Below are 15969 nucleotides of genomic sequence, written 5' to 3'. Positions count from 1 at the left end.
AGCGGTTTTTATTACGGCTTTCATACTGTAAGGCATCAGCCATTAATATATGAAGAGGATACAGTAGTCTGTCATGTTAAGGCTCAGTCAAGTAAGCTGTATTTTTGTTTTCCTATGAAAACTGATTAAGCCACTTACATACCTCCATGCCTAACCCCAGTAAGGAGTAACCCAGCCTGTAGGAAATTTAGGAACATTTACTATTTCTGGATGTTGCTTGTGCCAAGCTGTGGATAGACTAATTATTCGTCTTTGCTGAAAACCTGTAAAATCCTTGTTCCCCAGGATTTGGTGTTTAGCCTAGACAAGCAAGCATACGACTTTCTGAAGGCTGAAAAGATGCTTTGTGAGGAGAAGTAGAAAATAAGGTTGGATTTCATTTAAAAAAAACAAAACCAAACCACCACCCCAAAAAAACAAAAACAGCACCACCACCACCACCCCCCCCAAAAAAAAAACCAAACAAAAAAAAACCCCAAAAAACAAGCCAAACCAAAACACCAAAACCAGCAACAAGAACAAGTAGAACATTTCAGTGACATGATAAATCATTCAAGAGAGACAAGAGTTGGGTTGGCCTGTTGTTATGGGCTATTCTCTACCTCCTTGAGGAAGCTGCTAGGTTTAAAAGAGAAATAAATCTTTGAAACTCACTTTCTAGGTATAGATAGAAATCATCTTTGAACGGAAGATTGTGCATCCCAAATTCTTTAAAAGCAGAAATGGGACTTGGATAGTGATCTTCAGGCACCCATTTCAACAAGTGTTTCATACACTAAAATGTTTCTAGTGTTCAGTGACAAAGGACAAGTGTTGTGTTGCTTGGAGAGAAGGTTAGAATAAAGGTTACACTGAAGTAGACATACTGCTGCTTGGCACTGAAGAAACATTGCTATGCTTTGATGCTCCAAAATGTAATTTGATTGTTGTTGAATATTATGATTATGCATCTAGAGCATCGTTGTACCTTTAGAGTAAAAGATTATTTAATCCCAGTTCTTGCTAGAAATTCTGCAACTGATTATCCTGGATTTTTTCAACTCTCTGTATACTCTAAGTTGCATGAAACAATCAAATTAAAATGACAGAAGAATGTTTTCAGGCTTTATACAAGTAAATTATGGCCATACCAAATATTCTCTTTTAGGTGCCTACCCAAGGCTGTCTCTGAGCTTTAAACTTAAGAGAAACATTGGTTACTTCATTCTGCAGACCTACATGCCTTCTATTCTGATCACTATCCTGTCCTGGGTTTCCTTCTGGATTAATTATGATGCTTCAGCTGCAAGAGTTGCTTTAGGTAGGCATTTTTACATGTCATGCATTGTGCATTAACTGAATGCTTCTTCTTGCTTCTGGCTTAGTGGATAGTACATGATTTGAAAAATAAATGTTAGGTCTTTTATGTCTGGCTTGTTAAGCTTTGTCTTATTTGAATCAGGATTTAAATCATCACAATTTAAATAAAAATTAAAGTGATTTCATGTCTGAATTAGCTAACTGTATAATCATTGTAACCAGAATTAGCCTAATTGTCCCAACATTTTCTGGTTTACTGCTTGTTTTTTTTTCTCCAAAGAGAATGCATTTAGTTTGCTTTTGCCCATGGCAGCCCAGAATACACATTCAGCACTGTGTTATGGATTATAAATTGCTTTTCCTTTCAGGTATGAATTAAATAAAGTTTTACTAGGGTTGTATAGCTAACTTCTCCTTAAGTTGAGGGCTTCTTTTTCCTTACTGTTACGTTACAGTCTAAAAGGAAAACCATTTCCCTAATTAAGCTCCTAATAAGAGTACTCTTATATCCCATCACAAATCCCATGTATGCTTGTTTATGTCCTCATCAGACTATCCAAACATGTTACAAAAATTAATTAGTATCTATTACCAAATATTGTATAAATCAGACCGATTTCTGCCAGTACAACTCTCATATAGCTAAAATAAGTAAATTACTATAAAAAACAAAATTGATGACATGACATTTTACCTTTATAGAATACTTTCTGAGTTTTACCAAGCCTTTCTGTGTAGCATTTTTGTATAAGAATTCAGGACTGCAGACATCCTAAAAATGCTGGAGGAAAGCAAGATAACAGTGACTCTAGGCTGGTAGTTTATAAATGAGAGTTATTAAAGAAGCTTACAGTTTAGCTGGCTAAAAACATACTCATAGAATCCAACTACTGCTTGATTGAATGCAGTTTATTAGAGCTGTAATTGTTTTTGCTGTATAAAAAAATTAAAGACAAAGATAAAGAACATAGAGGTTGGGGGTGGGCTTTCTTCTACCAGGAAAAAAAGTAGAATTTTTCAGCTCAAGCTTTTAAACATTATGTACTAGAAAATTAAAATTAATTCAATCAGTAGACATGTCCATTCTTTTTTTCCAGGAATCACAACTGTGCTCACAATGACAACAATTAACACCCATCTTCGAGAGACTCTTCCCAAAATTCCATATGTGAAAGCCATTGACATGTACCTTATGGGGTGTTTTGTCTTCGTTTTCATGGCTCTGCTGGAGTATGCATTGGTCAACTACATCTTCTTTGGCAGGGGACCTCAGCGCCAAAAGAAAGCTGCAGAAAAAGCTGCCAGTGCCAACAATGAGAAGTTGCGAATGGATGTCAATAAGGTAAACTGAAACAGGGATTTGTTTTTAGCATTGCCCCAAGAAGGCAGCCTTTCATTTCTGCCAGACAGAGCCTTAAAATATAATTTGTTGTAGAAAATGAATGGAGTGGGATTATTATGATCTTGTTTTAGCTCTGCTGAGCAGTGTACTTAGCCACCTCAGCAATAAATGCTGCCCTCTAGCCTGGAAAACAGAATTACTTTTTTCTAAAGCATGAACTCAGTTAAGCTTTATTGTGAGATGTTTTTTTTCAGTCAGGATGTAGAGTTAAATAAGTCTAATCTGTTTCCAGAGGAACAAATCCAAAATGATGGCTATAGCTGATATTCTAGTAAGAGCTGTATGGAACATTGGAAATAAACCTAAATTTAACCTACTTCATAAATCTTTCAGATGACCTGGATAAGAAATATTTGCTACAGATGTGTTTAAAGCTTGAAAAGTTTGCATATTTTCAATGTATAATGGCCCAGGATACTATTGACTAAATGAGAAACTGCTCAGAAATAAAACATCAATGTGCTGTGCACTTCATTTTAAATCTAAAAATGGTTCCCTGGGGATGGAGAATTGAGGCAGAAAATACATTTGCCAAGAAACACACTTTTGGAAAAAATATCCATTATGTTTAATGACAATGGAGCACTTATCATAAAGCACTTGTCATTTTTCACTTTGACCATTTTGGATGAGTTGCACACAGTGGCAAATCTGGGCTGAATGCTAAAAACGTACTCAGTGTGAAATGTATAAGCTTTCACATAAAGGCAAAATTGGAAAGTTAAATAAAGTTAATTTATTTCATTTGTTTTGTTGGGGGTTTTTTGGCATGGAAAGCTTTTTGAATTTGTAATTTGACATGATTACTCCAATGGGAAAAAAACAACTCAGAATTAAAAGAAAAAATCTAAATCACAAAGAAACCAAGTGATTACTAGTAATTATTTGTGAAGTGGAAACAAAAGTTTCATACAGCTCTACTAGTGGAATTTCTCATGTTTGTTCAGAACTTCTACACTACCACAATGTGCTTGCAGACAGAACATTTTGTTCCATTTTGCTGGAACAGCACTAATCCATCACATGTTGATAGCATAAAACAGTTTATAGGTTATAGTTTATGGTCTTCTAAGATGAAGGATTATATTGTCATGGCTCACATCTCACCCATTCATTAATTTATTTTCTTTTTAATTTGAGAGAAACATGTTTTAATGAACGAAGGCAAATGCATAATGATGAGATTAATTTTGATGTTCTGGTACCATAGATCACCATTTACCATAGTAAAGTTCATGAAGACACTGTAAATTTTTTTCTTTCTATTGGTGATTTTCAGCAATGGAAAAAATACTGCAAGCTTTAATTTAATTTGTAAGTTTATTTTTTAAAGCAGTGTCCCTTTAAACAATCAAAGCTATTAAGTAAGAAACCTTGTAGGTATTTCTATGAAACTAGACCTGCATTTACCTGAAGTCTTTCCTCTAACATCAATGGAAATTTAAGGTCCATAGGTGCCAGGGTGTCACCACCTACATATAATTTTTGTGTACTGTTTCATTGGTGGTATTTTCTATATCTGTATTCATGCAATAGATCTTTCAGCCATGTAACAGAATCGCCAAAGTCTAGTGGCAAATTGCTAATCATGAACTAGTATCTGAAAGCACTAACTAGTGCACTAATCCAATCCAGTCAGCAGAGTAAATTAATTACAATAACGGTTGCAAATATTCACCAGCCTATAGGATTAACCTAAAGTGCACTGGGAACAACTTTACGACATTTGAATTTTGTTATACTGAGCCATTTGCTTATATACCAGGCCAGCATGGTTCATAGTCTAGGACAGTTCTGCTCTGGTATCCAGATAGACTCTGATCTAATAATCAGGTTTGTAATCCCTTAAGCAATAGATAAAGAATCAAATAGGAGAGAATGAGAGAACAGTACTGATCAGAGAACCTGTCCTACTGTGCATAGACTGCTTTGGGGAGGAGGAAAGGAGCTGACAGCTGTTCTTACTGTTTGACCAGCAGCAAGAAAACAGATTCATATTTAATGGACCTGAATCTTTTATCTATGAAAGGGGGACAAATATTATATAATTATTTTAATATACAGGAAGCAGAAATGGGTCCGTAATGCTGAATTTGGTTCAGATGCAGGTTTTCATAAAACCGAGAGTATTCTAGAAATGGGACTAACCAAACTTAATCTCTAATTAGGATCCAACACTGAAGGACTAATTTTATGAAGTATGAGTGGGGTTTTTTGTGATATTACTAGATTCCTCTTATATCACTACATGGCATGTTATGAATTTATCAGATTATCAAATACTGTGTGAGAAAAGATTAATACCATGAGTAATAAACCTCAAAACATGAGAATGAAAGCTTCTATACAGCTCTGTTACTGCATTCTACATAGACATTGTAAAGAAGGTGGATAAATAGTTATTGGAACTGCTGCTTATAGTGAAACATCTTTGTTTATACATTATAGACCAGCAAATCTGTAATAGATTTCTTCAGATTCCAACACCATTTTTTTGTAACAGCCTCTTACTTCTTGAACAAAAAGTGGTGAGAAGTGCTGTTTAGTCCTTCCACCCACAGCTACTTGCAAAATTGAAGTGGAAGTTAATACAGACCCCATTTATGCTGTCAAATTCTCTGGTATGGAGAGATTTCAGGGCAGGCACAGACATTGTAATCTCTTTATTTTTGCTCAGTGATATTCAGAAGATATTAAAGAGCCTATAAAACAGAATGGAAACACAACAAACAAAAGCTCTTCTTCCATGACTGTGGTATCTGCTGAATTCAGTGTAATCCCTTGGAGATTTGATGACGCAGGAGGACAATGTCCCATTTCTTCTGTTTGAGCAAACACCATCATGCTGACTGCAGAGTTTCCCCTGAGTTATTCCAGATGAAACTGTGGCCAAATCTTTCTTTAGATTTCATATCATATGCCCAGTATAGTAATTTTGGGTTTGTTTTGGGTTTTTTTGTATCATAGAATAGTTTGGATTGGAAGAGATTTTAAGGTCACCTAAACCAATCTCCCCGCAGTAAGCAGGGACATTTTCAGCTAGCTCAGGTGACTCAGATCGCCATCAAGCCTACCTTGAATGTTTCCAGGGATGAGGCTTCTGCCACCTCTATGGGCAACCTGTTCCACTGTTTCACCACTCTTACAATAAAAAATTTCTTCTTTGTATCTGGTCTGACTCATCACAGAAGATTTTAACTTCATATACTTCCTCATTTTCAAAGATTGTTGGCTCTGTTTGGAATAATGGAAGGAAGAGAAAGGATTTGGCATATAGCTTGTTTTGCTGCAAGGGATTTGGCATATAGCTTGTTTTGCTGCTTGAATTCTGAAACCTGAGTAATAAAATCATGGAGAAATTTAAGGACATAAAACTCAAGGAAGTTTCAGACTCAATTACCAACAGATACGTTATCACAGACTTGTTAAATCAGATTGGACATGCTTAATTTTCTTTGCAATGACTTCAGGTTAAAATAGCTGTGTGTATGATCGTTTCACTCTTGAAGCCTCTCAGGCTGCATTCAGCAGTTCATTCCTTTAACTCAGCGTCTTTTGCCTGTTCTCTCTGTAAACAGTCATATTGTTGTTTACAGGTAAATCACTGTCTTTCTTCTTACTCTAGACATCAGTCATTTATTTGAGATAGCATTCCTGTCATTTACTCACCTGTCTTTTCAAGCCTATGGTCTTACCTTACACTTTTTCTTCAAATGCCTTTGTTGTCTTTATAGTCTCAAGATCTTGAACAACTTCTGTTCTAAATGGCATAGTACTGCAAGTGCATAGATAAGGACATGTAAACTGGGAGTGTTCTATTTCTTCTTGAAGAAGTAACGTGTCATAAAGTATAGTATATATAAACCATTGTTATGCAGCTTTATTCTGTGGACTTTTCTATTTTAAATAGGAATGGTGATGGTTGTCAGCATCCTTTTGATCCTTTGTAGGCATATTTCATGCTATCTTTTCCTAGGCTCAGGACACTAACCTAATATATTGTCTGTGCTTCTTCCAGATGATTATGAGATATGTTAAAAAATAGGGCCAAATTCTAACCTCTGGCTTCACCATATCATTCAGCTGTCTTCCTGTGAGTAATTGTTCAGAGGTGTGTAGCGCAACTTTTGAGTCCAGCCGTGGGGACAGACCTGCCTGCGTGTGGTGCTTCTTGCTACCGAGCGAACAAAAAGTGCTACCTGGCAGGTGACTGAATTTTCAGTTGGTTTAAAACAAAACAAAGGGCTCTTATTTAAAACATTCATTTATGCAGCCTGCGTTCTTTAAGGAGGGTAACACACAAGGTCTTTCTGGGCTTTGCAGACTGCTCCTGCTATCTAGGACACTGCAGGTGTTTCTTTGATGCTGTGGGTGTGGTTGTTGCCTGTGTTGGGAACAGCGGCACACACCATGCATCTTCTTTGTATTTCAACAGGACTGAGACAGGTTTTCTTATTTCGAATTTGTTATCTATGTCTGACAGCCACCTGTGATGGTAGCAAAACAGAGAGGGAACTGTGGCTATAACTGGTCTTAAACAGTAGGGGTCAGTGACTAGGTAAAAGGAATGGAAAGGGAAACGAGGCTGGCAGTGTTCAAGGCCAGGTTGGACAGAGCCTTGGCCGACACAGCCTAGTGTGAGGCCTCCCTGCCCATGGCAGGGGGGTTGGAACTAGATGATCTTAAGGTCCTTTCTAACCCAAACCATTGTATGATTCTATGATATATCTGGGACATATAATCTCTATAGTTTTAAGATAATGTGTCAAAGGCTTTACTGAAATGCGTAACTTTCATCTGTTAATTCTGTAATTACATAAAAATGGTCTGGAAGGATTTGGTCTAGTAGCATCTGTGAAGCTTCTTTCCTTCTAATTGTAATTTTGGTTTCTGTTTCTCTTTGGGAGATGAGAGGGCAGGGGGAGAGAAACAAGCTACTGTGATACAACCTTTCAAGTTTTCTTCTTTATGAAGCCTAGCCTTGTGTTCAAGGAGATGACTAGGCTAACCAGGATCTCAGTTAGAGGCTGGTATAACTGAGTAATTTCTGAGGTAGACTCAATTTCTGTTATCACAGTTCAAATACTGAGCTTCTTGGTGCTCTCTCAGTACTGATTTATTCCCCATAAGTTTCTTCCAGAATCCAGTAGCCAAAATATTTTTTTTATTTTTACATTTTTTCTTACATTGTTGGATGTAGTAATTTTACCTTGGATGTTTCCACCTTGGAACTGCGGTTTAGATGGGCTTACTGATGCAGATTGCTGTGATGTGTCTGATGTATCTTCTAGTCTCTGTGTTGTTCCAGATTTTCAGGCAGATCACCTCCCAGGCTCTGAATTCTCACTGTATTTTCCTGTGTTACTAAATTCCCAGTATCCCTGCTGCTTATGCTACTGTTGGATCTTTTGGTTTCTTTGGCTGTTTTTTCCCACAGTTGCTTGTCTAACTCATTTGATCCAGACTACTGCATACATTAATTGCCTTCTCTGGAGGTGTGAATAAGGTGGAAATGCTTTTCAATATCAATGATATCTGTGTATTTGTTATTCTGGATAGATCAGAAAACCTCCATTACAGCTATGTGCTAATTTAATGGAAACCAGAACTGTCACTGTAAAGACCATGGTAAATGTACTGGGCTTTATGAAAGGCTGATTCTTCCTCTGTAAAGAAGTACTTCTTGCATCTTGCCATCTGTACATTTGACAAGGGGTAATTATAATGGAAAAGCAGCTGTATGCCATCCTCTTCCAAAGCAACAAAGACTGGAAGTGTGTCAGGCAACAGAGATGATAATCACTGTGAGTATTGATCAGTTCCTATATCAAGGTTCTTGTTAAAAGAAGGGCTCTAGATTCATGGCTTGATGGAGCACCTTATCAGTCTTTTCTGACACGTCACTAAGGTTTCCTTAGCAGGATATTGTCTAGAAACAGGATGTGATACTTGCATTTTTTCAACCCAGATATCAAACCTTATGGAGGCATTACCATATAATGATTTGCTGCAGCTTGCCTTCCATTTCTAGTCCTAATTTTCTGATTCTTACATGCATGTTATTTAGGTAGTGTTTAAATTATTTCTAAATTATTTCCTCTATAGTTAGGTCGTCCATGTTTAGAACAGTTAATTATTGCAAATTAGTATTTTTTATATAAAATGTGTTTGTTATATTCTTCAGAAGTCATTTGATTTACCACTTCCCAGAGTAACGTTATGTTTTGCATAATGTAAATACATCAGTGAACATAGTTTTAGAATGCATAGAGTTGTAGTAATAGTTGAAGCCTAGATGTTTCTGACCTAGCATAAAGCACAGAGACATTTTAAGTGCACAGCCTATATACCTGAAGTACATGGTAACATAAGCTACATAAATAAAACTCTCTAATTTTGCAATCATGCTTTTGTTACTGTGAGCATTAATAAAGCAATTTGCCTCTGGGAAAGAGGGGAAAAATGTCAGCGTATTATGCAACGCTTCATAAAAGTGGTTATACAGATTTATTCAGTCCCTTTTTGGTTTTTGGGTTTTTTTCAGATAAATGTGAACTGACATTGCTAACCTCTGCGTGTTCAGATAAAGGTTTCTTCTGAACATAGACTTTTTTAAATATACTAAGTTTATTTTTAAAACACCAGGCAATTCTTTACTCAGTAGTCTTAGTATTATGTAAGGTGTTCAGTCAGCACACCTGAATGTTAGGATGAATTGCTATTACACAGTGACAAGTCACAAACAAGTCAAATTGTCAGACTAACAATGTTTTTCTATCAGATATTGGGGTACCAAGCAAAGAACATGGATCTTCAATAAGATGATGAGATTAAACAGCATATTAATAGATTTGAATAACAATAGAAATGTTAATACAGGGCTTAGAGAGCTAAGAAGGTTTAAACAAATACAGGTTTGCAATTCATTGTCCTCCTGACCCACTGTTGTTATATCACACAGTTGCTAAAGGAGATGAGATGGCAAGGGAAAAACAAGTAGAAGCTTAACCTGCCCCTCAGCTGTACTCAGTGTAGTAACTTTCTTCCCCTTCAAGTTGTCCTTTGCTGAGACTTTTCCGTACAAATTTTTAACCAAGGAAAACTCTGACCAGGTTTAACCAGAAAACTTTAATAGTTGCTTTCAGATCTTTCAATTTCAGAAAACTCCACTGCATTATAAGCGTTTTAAAACAAGGGAGACCATGCAATTCATTGTTTCATGAGTGATCGTGCCTAATTATTGTGCCAGTTGTTGGCACAACTGGGCTGGCTTCTGGCCACTGTATAATCTAGCAAGGAAACGGGGATCCTACAGCAGCTTCCTTCTCCAAGTGCCCATTTTCAGATTGACTGGCTCATGTACGTGTGTTGTTTGAACATGAAGACTGAGTAGTGTTTCATTGTGCCAATAGTGCCATTCATTACGGTAGCACACTTGGAAATGGCACAGAGTCAACTCAGGTGTTGCTTTGCTAGCTGCCATTTCTATGACAGCTTCCAGACTTCATCACTCTATTAGTGAATAAGTGGAAGAGTGTGCTGTGGAAGAGCCTGTGCATTTCTTTCACTGTCATAAACCATAGATGTCTTTTTTTCAAAAAAGGGGTGGAATTAGATGGAGTGTGTTCACCTGAGCCAATGTGAATCCATAGATATATACATGTGGCCCTTTGCAGGCCAACCTGTGATAGCTTTTGCTATGCTGCAAACAGACAAGGTCGCTCTCCTCAATTTTCAGACTAAGGTGTAAAGATGCATTGACAGGGCTTCAAGCCTGAGATAATGTACCTCGCTCCAAAGCAATGCTCATTAGGTTAGGCTTGCCTAATGCCTTTATTTCTCCTCTGATCTGCTGCTGGATTGCCTTTGGCCTTTTCAGTTCACAGCAATATTTGCTCATTTCTATCTGAAGAAATCATGTAATGCACCTCTAATGAGGAAGAATTATTGCAATGGTACCTGAACAGTCAGTACTTGTTACATAGAACTGCACCTTTTACCTTATGTGGTAGAGGTACTTCTAGTATAAAACATGACTAAGCATGCAAAACATGTTTAAAGCAAGATGTAAAACCTTATAGAAAAAAAGAGGACTTTTTAAATGGTTATATGCACAGAATCAGTTAATGAACTGAACAGGATATTAAAACACTAAGGAAACATGTAGCTTTTAAGGTTTCAGTCTAAAATCTCAGATCCTCACTGCTCTGTGTTGCTGGAGCTAATACTGCCACTGTCCAGATTTCAGTGAAAGGATTCATCCTCTTTTTTTTCCCCTCCATGGAGAGTTTTCCCTTAGTTTGCACTAGAGGACTTGTTCTCTGGATTCAGGGTCAGAAGGTGTTCCTTACGCAGAAATTTATTGAAGGACATGTAACAAAAATAGGCATGGATTATAAAAGCTCAGCCTTTCTCCTAAATTTACATTCATGTATTATCAAGGAACAACTAGCATATGAAAGAATCAGCAATGCACAGAGCGCTTGGCCAGCCTCTTTGGGTTTTGTTGAAAGCAGAGGTTTGATAGGAGTGAAATTTGAGGAAGTTCCAGTTTTAGCCCACAGCATTTTGCAGAAGCAGTCAGAAGGTGATTTATTTCCACGATCTGTAGTGGGATTCCACATGACATCTGAATAAAGGTCAAGTCAACTGCGTGAGGCTTTCTTTTTGCAGCTGTGCTCCCTTGAATGCCATGTTTAATTAACGTAAGACCAGTGTGTGTACACTCTCTTTCTTTAAAGTATATTATCCCTCTTGCTTTTGTAGTGCATCAACAAACCTGCCATCCACCTGTGACCCTGAATTAAATACACTTTTGATTACAAAAAAAAAATCCATTAATGCAGTGCACGTCATTATTTCAAATTGTGGGGAAATAAGGCAAATCATGTACAGTGAACTAGAAGAAATGTATGTAGCTGCAGTCAGAAGGCATCTGGCTAGTGAATTTGGTGAATTGATTTCCCAAAGCAGATCAGCTCTAGTGAGGTTGCCAAGGTTTAATTGAACGGCCATGAGTCAGCCAATTTCCATGCAAGAAATAATTTGTAACTCTAAATGGTATGTGCTAGATGTAATCTAGTTGTGCTCGTGAATCTTGAGATCACTGGGTTGTGTACGCTAGGGTGGTACTAAGTGGTAAAAATATTATTATAATGTAGAAGATGACTGTTTGTCAACCTCTGCTTTATTTATAGTGTCTAAAATGATCATGTTTGGTTTCTTTTTGCAACGTGTACTTTAGGAGAAATTGATTTCAAGTGATCCAAAATTCATATCAGAAGTGTACATAATCAGAATGATAGGATCCCAAACTGGTAAGAAGGAGGATACAGATTTCAAGTCTCTCTTTTATAGTATTTGCCCATCTTTAGGGTACTGGTAACTATTAAATATGTTGCTTTACCTTTGTTGTTCACTCTTGAGGCTGTAAGCTTACCTAGACTCAATCAAGTTAATACTTTCAACACTATTACAACCCCCCCAAATTGCTGTGTTTGTTAGAACATATTTAAAGCCTCTTTCCCAGTATTGCAGAAACACTTTTTTCTCAAAATCTTTCTTCAACCAACAGTGGAAACATGCTAATTACCAGGAGAGACATGGTGCATGCCACAGAGACTGCTTGTCCTGCGTGAAGGTAAAGATGGAGCAAGGTTAATGAGCGGAACAGCCCAAACAACCCAGAAATAACCTATCTAGCAGTATCCATAACAAAATATTACTGATGTAGCATATGAACTGGGCATCCCTTTAGACGTGTACAAATTAAATACTTTCTTATATGCGTGTAAGTCAGCCTAATTTTACTGTCCTCTAACTGCACATTTTACAGCCTGACCCAAATCTTAGGTGTATAATGCAATCCAAGCCAATGCATGCTAACATGCTTTCATAAACAATTACTGCAATGCTGGCTATAAATACAATTTTGTACAGACAGTGGAAACACAGTGTTTTTTACATTCTTAAGGACATTGTTTCACATATGGATGTTTTGGAGTGTCAGGCATTGGTGCTTTATGAGTTCATACAGCTTTATCTCAGCAGACTTGGTTATTATGTCAAAAATGTCTATATAGCTTTAGACAGGTGCCATTTGAAAAATCACCAATTCTTTTTTCTTCCAGAGTGAATTTAGGAGCAGCTTATATAGGACTATTTACCTTCCACACCTTACCCTGTGTAGTTAGTGCAATCCCCAGAGATCAGTGGTTCCTAATCAGTAAGTCAAACTTGCTGATAAGGTGGCAGATCCCTGTTACATGCACTTTGTACTTTCACCTAAGCTTGCTATAGCTACTGTGATTAGTCAGGAATGGGATGTTACTGGTTTTCCAAGCAAACATCAGCTGCTAAGGGGTAGAAAGTTATGCTATAGATGGTACTGAGGTCTTTACGTCTTAACAAATTAAATTACATGTCTAGGCATGTCATGTTGGTCTTCACTGTAAGAGGAATCTTTATTTCCATCTTCAGTTCTTAAGAATGTCAGTTCACAGGACCTGTAAATGATGAGACCTAAGCTCAGGTGTTATTCTTTGTAATAGACTGTCTACATCTGTTCTCCCTTACGGATTAGCTCACCATATTTTGCTTTTGGCTAGTGGCAGCCCTACATAACAAAAGGATATTTCTTTTGAATTTACAACTGTTTTGTTTCACAAGGTTTTTCCACCAGAAATTCCAGCCCTGCTGTCTGTTTTATCCATGGTTTCTGAGCCATTCTGACATAATATGAATCATCAGTATCTGCCTGTAGTTGAAGGTTATAGGTGGAAATGAATGGTCTATGAGGAAGGAAAAGTGTCAATAATATATCTTTTCATCAGTATAAATTTCCCTCCTACTATAAGGCTGTGTTTTGCGTAACAGTAAAGCATAATCACCAAGATGCTGGTTTACTCAATGTTAATAGTTTCACAGATCTGGTCATCCTTGGAGGATTCCTAATGTACATGTATAATGTGTGTGTGTGTGTGTGTATGTGTGTGGGACCTATAATTTCCTTGTATTTTACAGTTGCTAATGTATTAGTGTAAGAGGAATTCCTCAAGAAAGCCATCATTTTGGAATTTCTAGGTAGCAAGAAGAATGTATTATGGTAACGTTTCTACACTTTCCTCTGTGTTCCCTTTGTTTGAGGCCATCAAAAAGGTCATGGACCCTTTCAAGGCTCCAGAGTCAGCTTTTCTTCCAGTGGACCTGGACCTAGAAGTGAATATCATTTCCACCATATATTTTGTCATCCACCTATAAGATTGATTTATATAAAACCCACCACCCTCTTGCATGGTTGTTTAACTCTGGTCATTTCTCCTCCCCTTTGGCTTCCACTTTTTATTTCCATGGTACTTGCTGCTGCTTTTTCTTCATCTTCATCCTCCCATCCTTTCTTGTCCCTGGGAATTTCTTCATTAAGTTTGAACTCTCCTGTTCACCATAAAGAGTCTAGTTCTATGGTTGAACAATCCTTCAGCACCAAGAGATCTTTTTAACCTTCTTCCACCTCCTTTTGAAACCACTTTTACACTTACTTTTTCCCCAGAATAATTTTAACAATTGTTTTCATATCATCATATCTTCCTTGGTCAAGTGACCAGTTGGAAAAAATACATTTACATCACAACGTTATGTTACCTTGAGGAGCAGAGCAAGGCAGTAATAGCACCTCTGAAGCCAGAATATACTTAGGCTAATTGTTGGCTTAGAGGTCCCTATATCATTTAATTAGTTGTCCTATTATTACCCTAGAGTGCTTTAATTTTAAATGAAAGATAATAGCTGCCTTATCTCTAAGGAAACTGGTCTTGATTTTATTAACTTACAGGACAGAAGAATAATTGGCACATATCATTGTCCAGAAATGTATTCAACAAAGGTATCTTTCATTGTTTTCTAATGTTTTTATCCTCAGAGACTTAAAATTCAGGTCCTGACCACTTATGGTCATTAAAGATCCCATGGCACTTTTTTTATAATGTGGTCATCTCAACCCCAAGCACCTGGCCAAATATCAATTTCTGTAACTTTTCTGCTTACCTAACATTCCCCACCACCACTCACCCACCCCATAGTTTCAATTGGCTACAGCATTCTCCATTTCCTTGACTAAAATATAGTGTACTGTTCTGCACTGTCAGTCACCACATTTCACCTCAGAGGTGATTGTGCTTCACTGGGAAGTGGTTCTTTGTAATGGTTGTAAAGCGCTTTGGGATCCTTTTGAACGGGCGGTGCTCTGTACAATTAACATAATTCGTTATCATTCTATCTCAGGATTCATTTAGTTACAAAAGCATGTTTTATTTAGAGTTGGGCGAACCTACTTGGTGGAAATAACACTCCCAGCTCTTTCTAATCTGACAAGGAACCTTTTGTCAAAGATTGAAAAGTTAGGTTAATTTCTTTCTGGGCTTTTTTTTTTATTGTTGTTTGTTTCTTTCTCTTTTCACATTCATTTGTATTTCTGGATTGGAACTTTGGGAGTTCTTCACATTGGGAATTCAAAATACCATGAAAAATGCTGTTGTTGTTACGGTCAATCCACTGTTCCAGGTGCAGGAGGGTCAAATTACTGCTTGAGAAGCACCTGAACTTTGCGGTGCTTACCTGACTATTTTAACACTTGAAGGTTCGCCCATCGCTAATTTTTACTGTATTTTGCATTATTTCTTCTGAAAAATTCTTGGAATATTGAAAAATGATGTGCTACAACTCTGTTATCAGTGTGATATATGCAGATGATGATAATTTGCCCTAGAAGATAGTTTAGAATATTGCTAACTGGGTTTTTTGCCCAACATCATTAATCTTACTATCTACTGTGAAGGTTACCAAATACCTGTAGCATTTTGCTGTGTTAAGAAGTATACTGAAATGAGAACAGAAGTGGCAAAAGAATCAAAGCAAAAAGTCATCTGGAGAAGTGATACCATGTCACCAAAACATGTCCAGATCTAACTCTAGTGGACTAAAATAACTTTTCCTGTATTTGCATTACATAGAAAGTATACCAGTATAAAGAGCACTAAAATTTCTAGTATCATTGCAGATCAAAAGGATAAAATACTCCAAGTAGATTCAGCCTAAGAAGATTTAAGATGTGAACAAATTTGTTGGCACTAAAATCTTCCCAAAAATAGTAACATAGAATGCACAACATTGAGGTGAAAATAACCCAGGCTATGGGGGTAAAACCATTGCATTAGTGGATGGTATGTCAAACTTCCCCTGATGTCATTGGAACTAAAGTTTCTATTCTTTTC

At 37.0% G+C, this 15969-nt stretch overlaps 1 protein-coding gene across 1 annotated transcript in view; it reads left to right on the top strand.

Moving 5' to 3' along the window:
• GABRB2 (gamma-aminobutyric acid (GABA) A receptor, beta 2) overlaps positions 1–15969 on the top strand; it is a gene marked incomplete at its 5' end in the record, with an annotated part of 63336 nt that overhangs the window by 44171 nt on the left and 3196 nt on the right. Inside the window, 3 exons of the mRNA XM_010024004.1 lie at positions 1148–1300; positions 2397–2641; positions 14532–14582. Of these exons, the coding sequence (XP_010022306.1) occupies positions 1148–1300; positions 2397–2641; positions 14532–14582 (449 nt within the window). The remainder of the gene's footprint in view (positions 1–1147; positions 1301–2396; positions 2642–14531; positions 14583–15969) is intronic.

This window comes from Nestor notabilis, unplaced genomic scaffold (assembly GCF_000696875.1).
Source record: "Nestor notabilis isolate BGI_N333 unplaced genomic scaffold, ASM69687v1 scaffold12001, whole genome shotgun sequence".
NCBI classification, from domain to species: domain Eukaryota; kingdom Metazoa; phylum Chordata; class Aves; order Psittaciformes; family Psittacidae; genus Nestor; species Nestor notabilis.
This window is presented reverse-complemented; position numbering and strand designations above follow the sequence as displayed.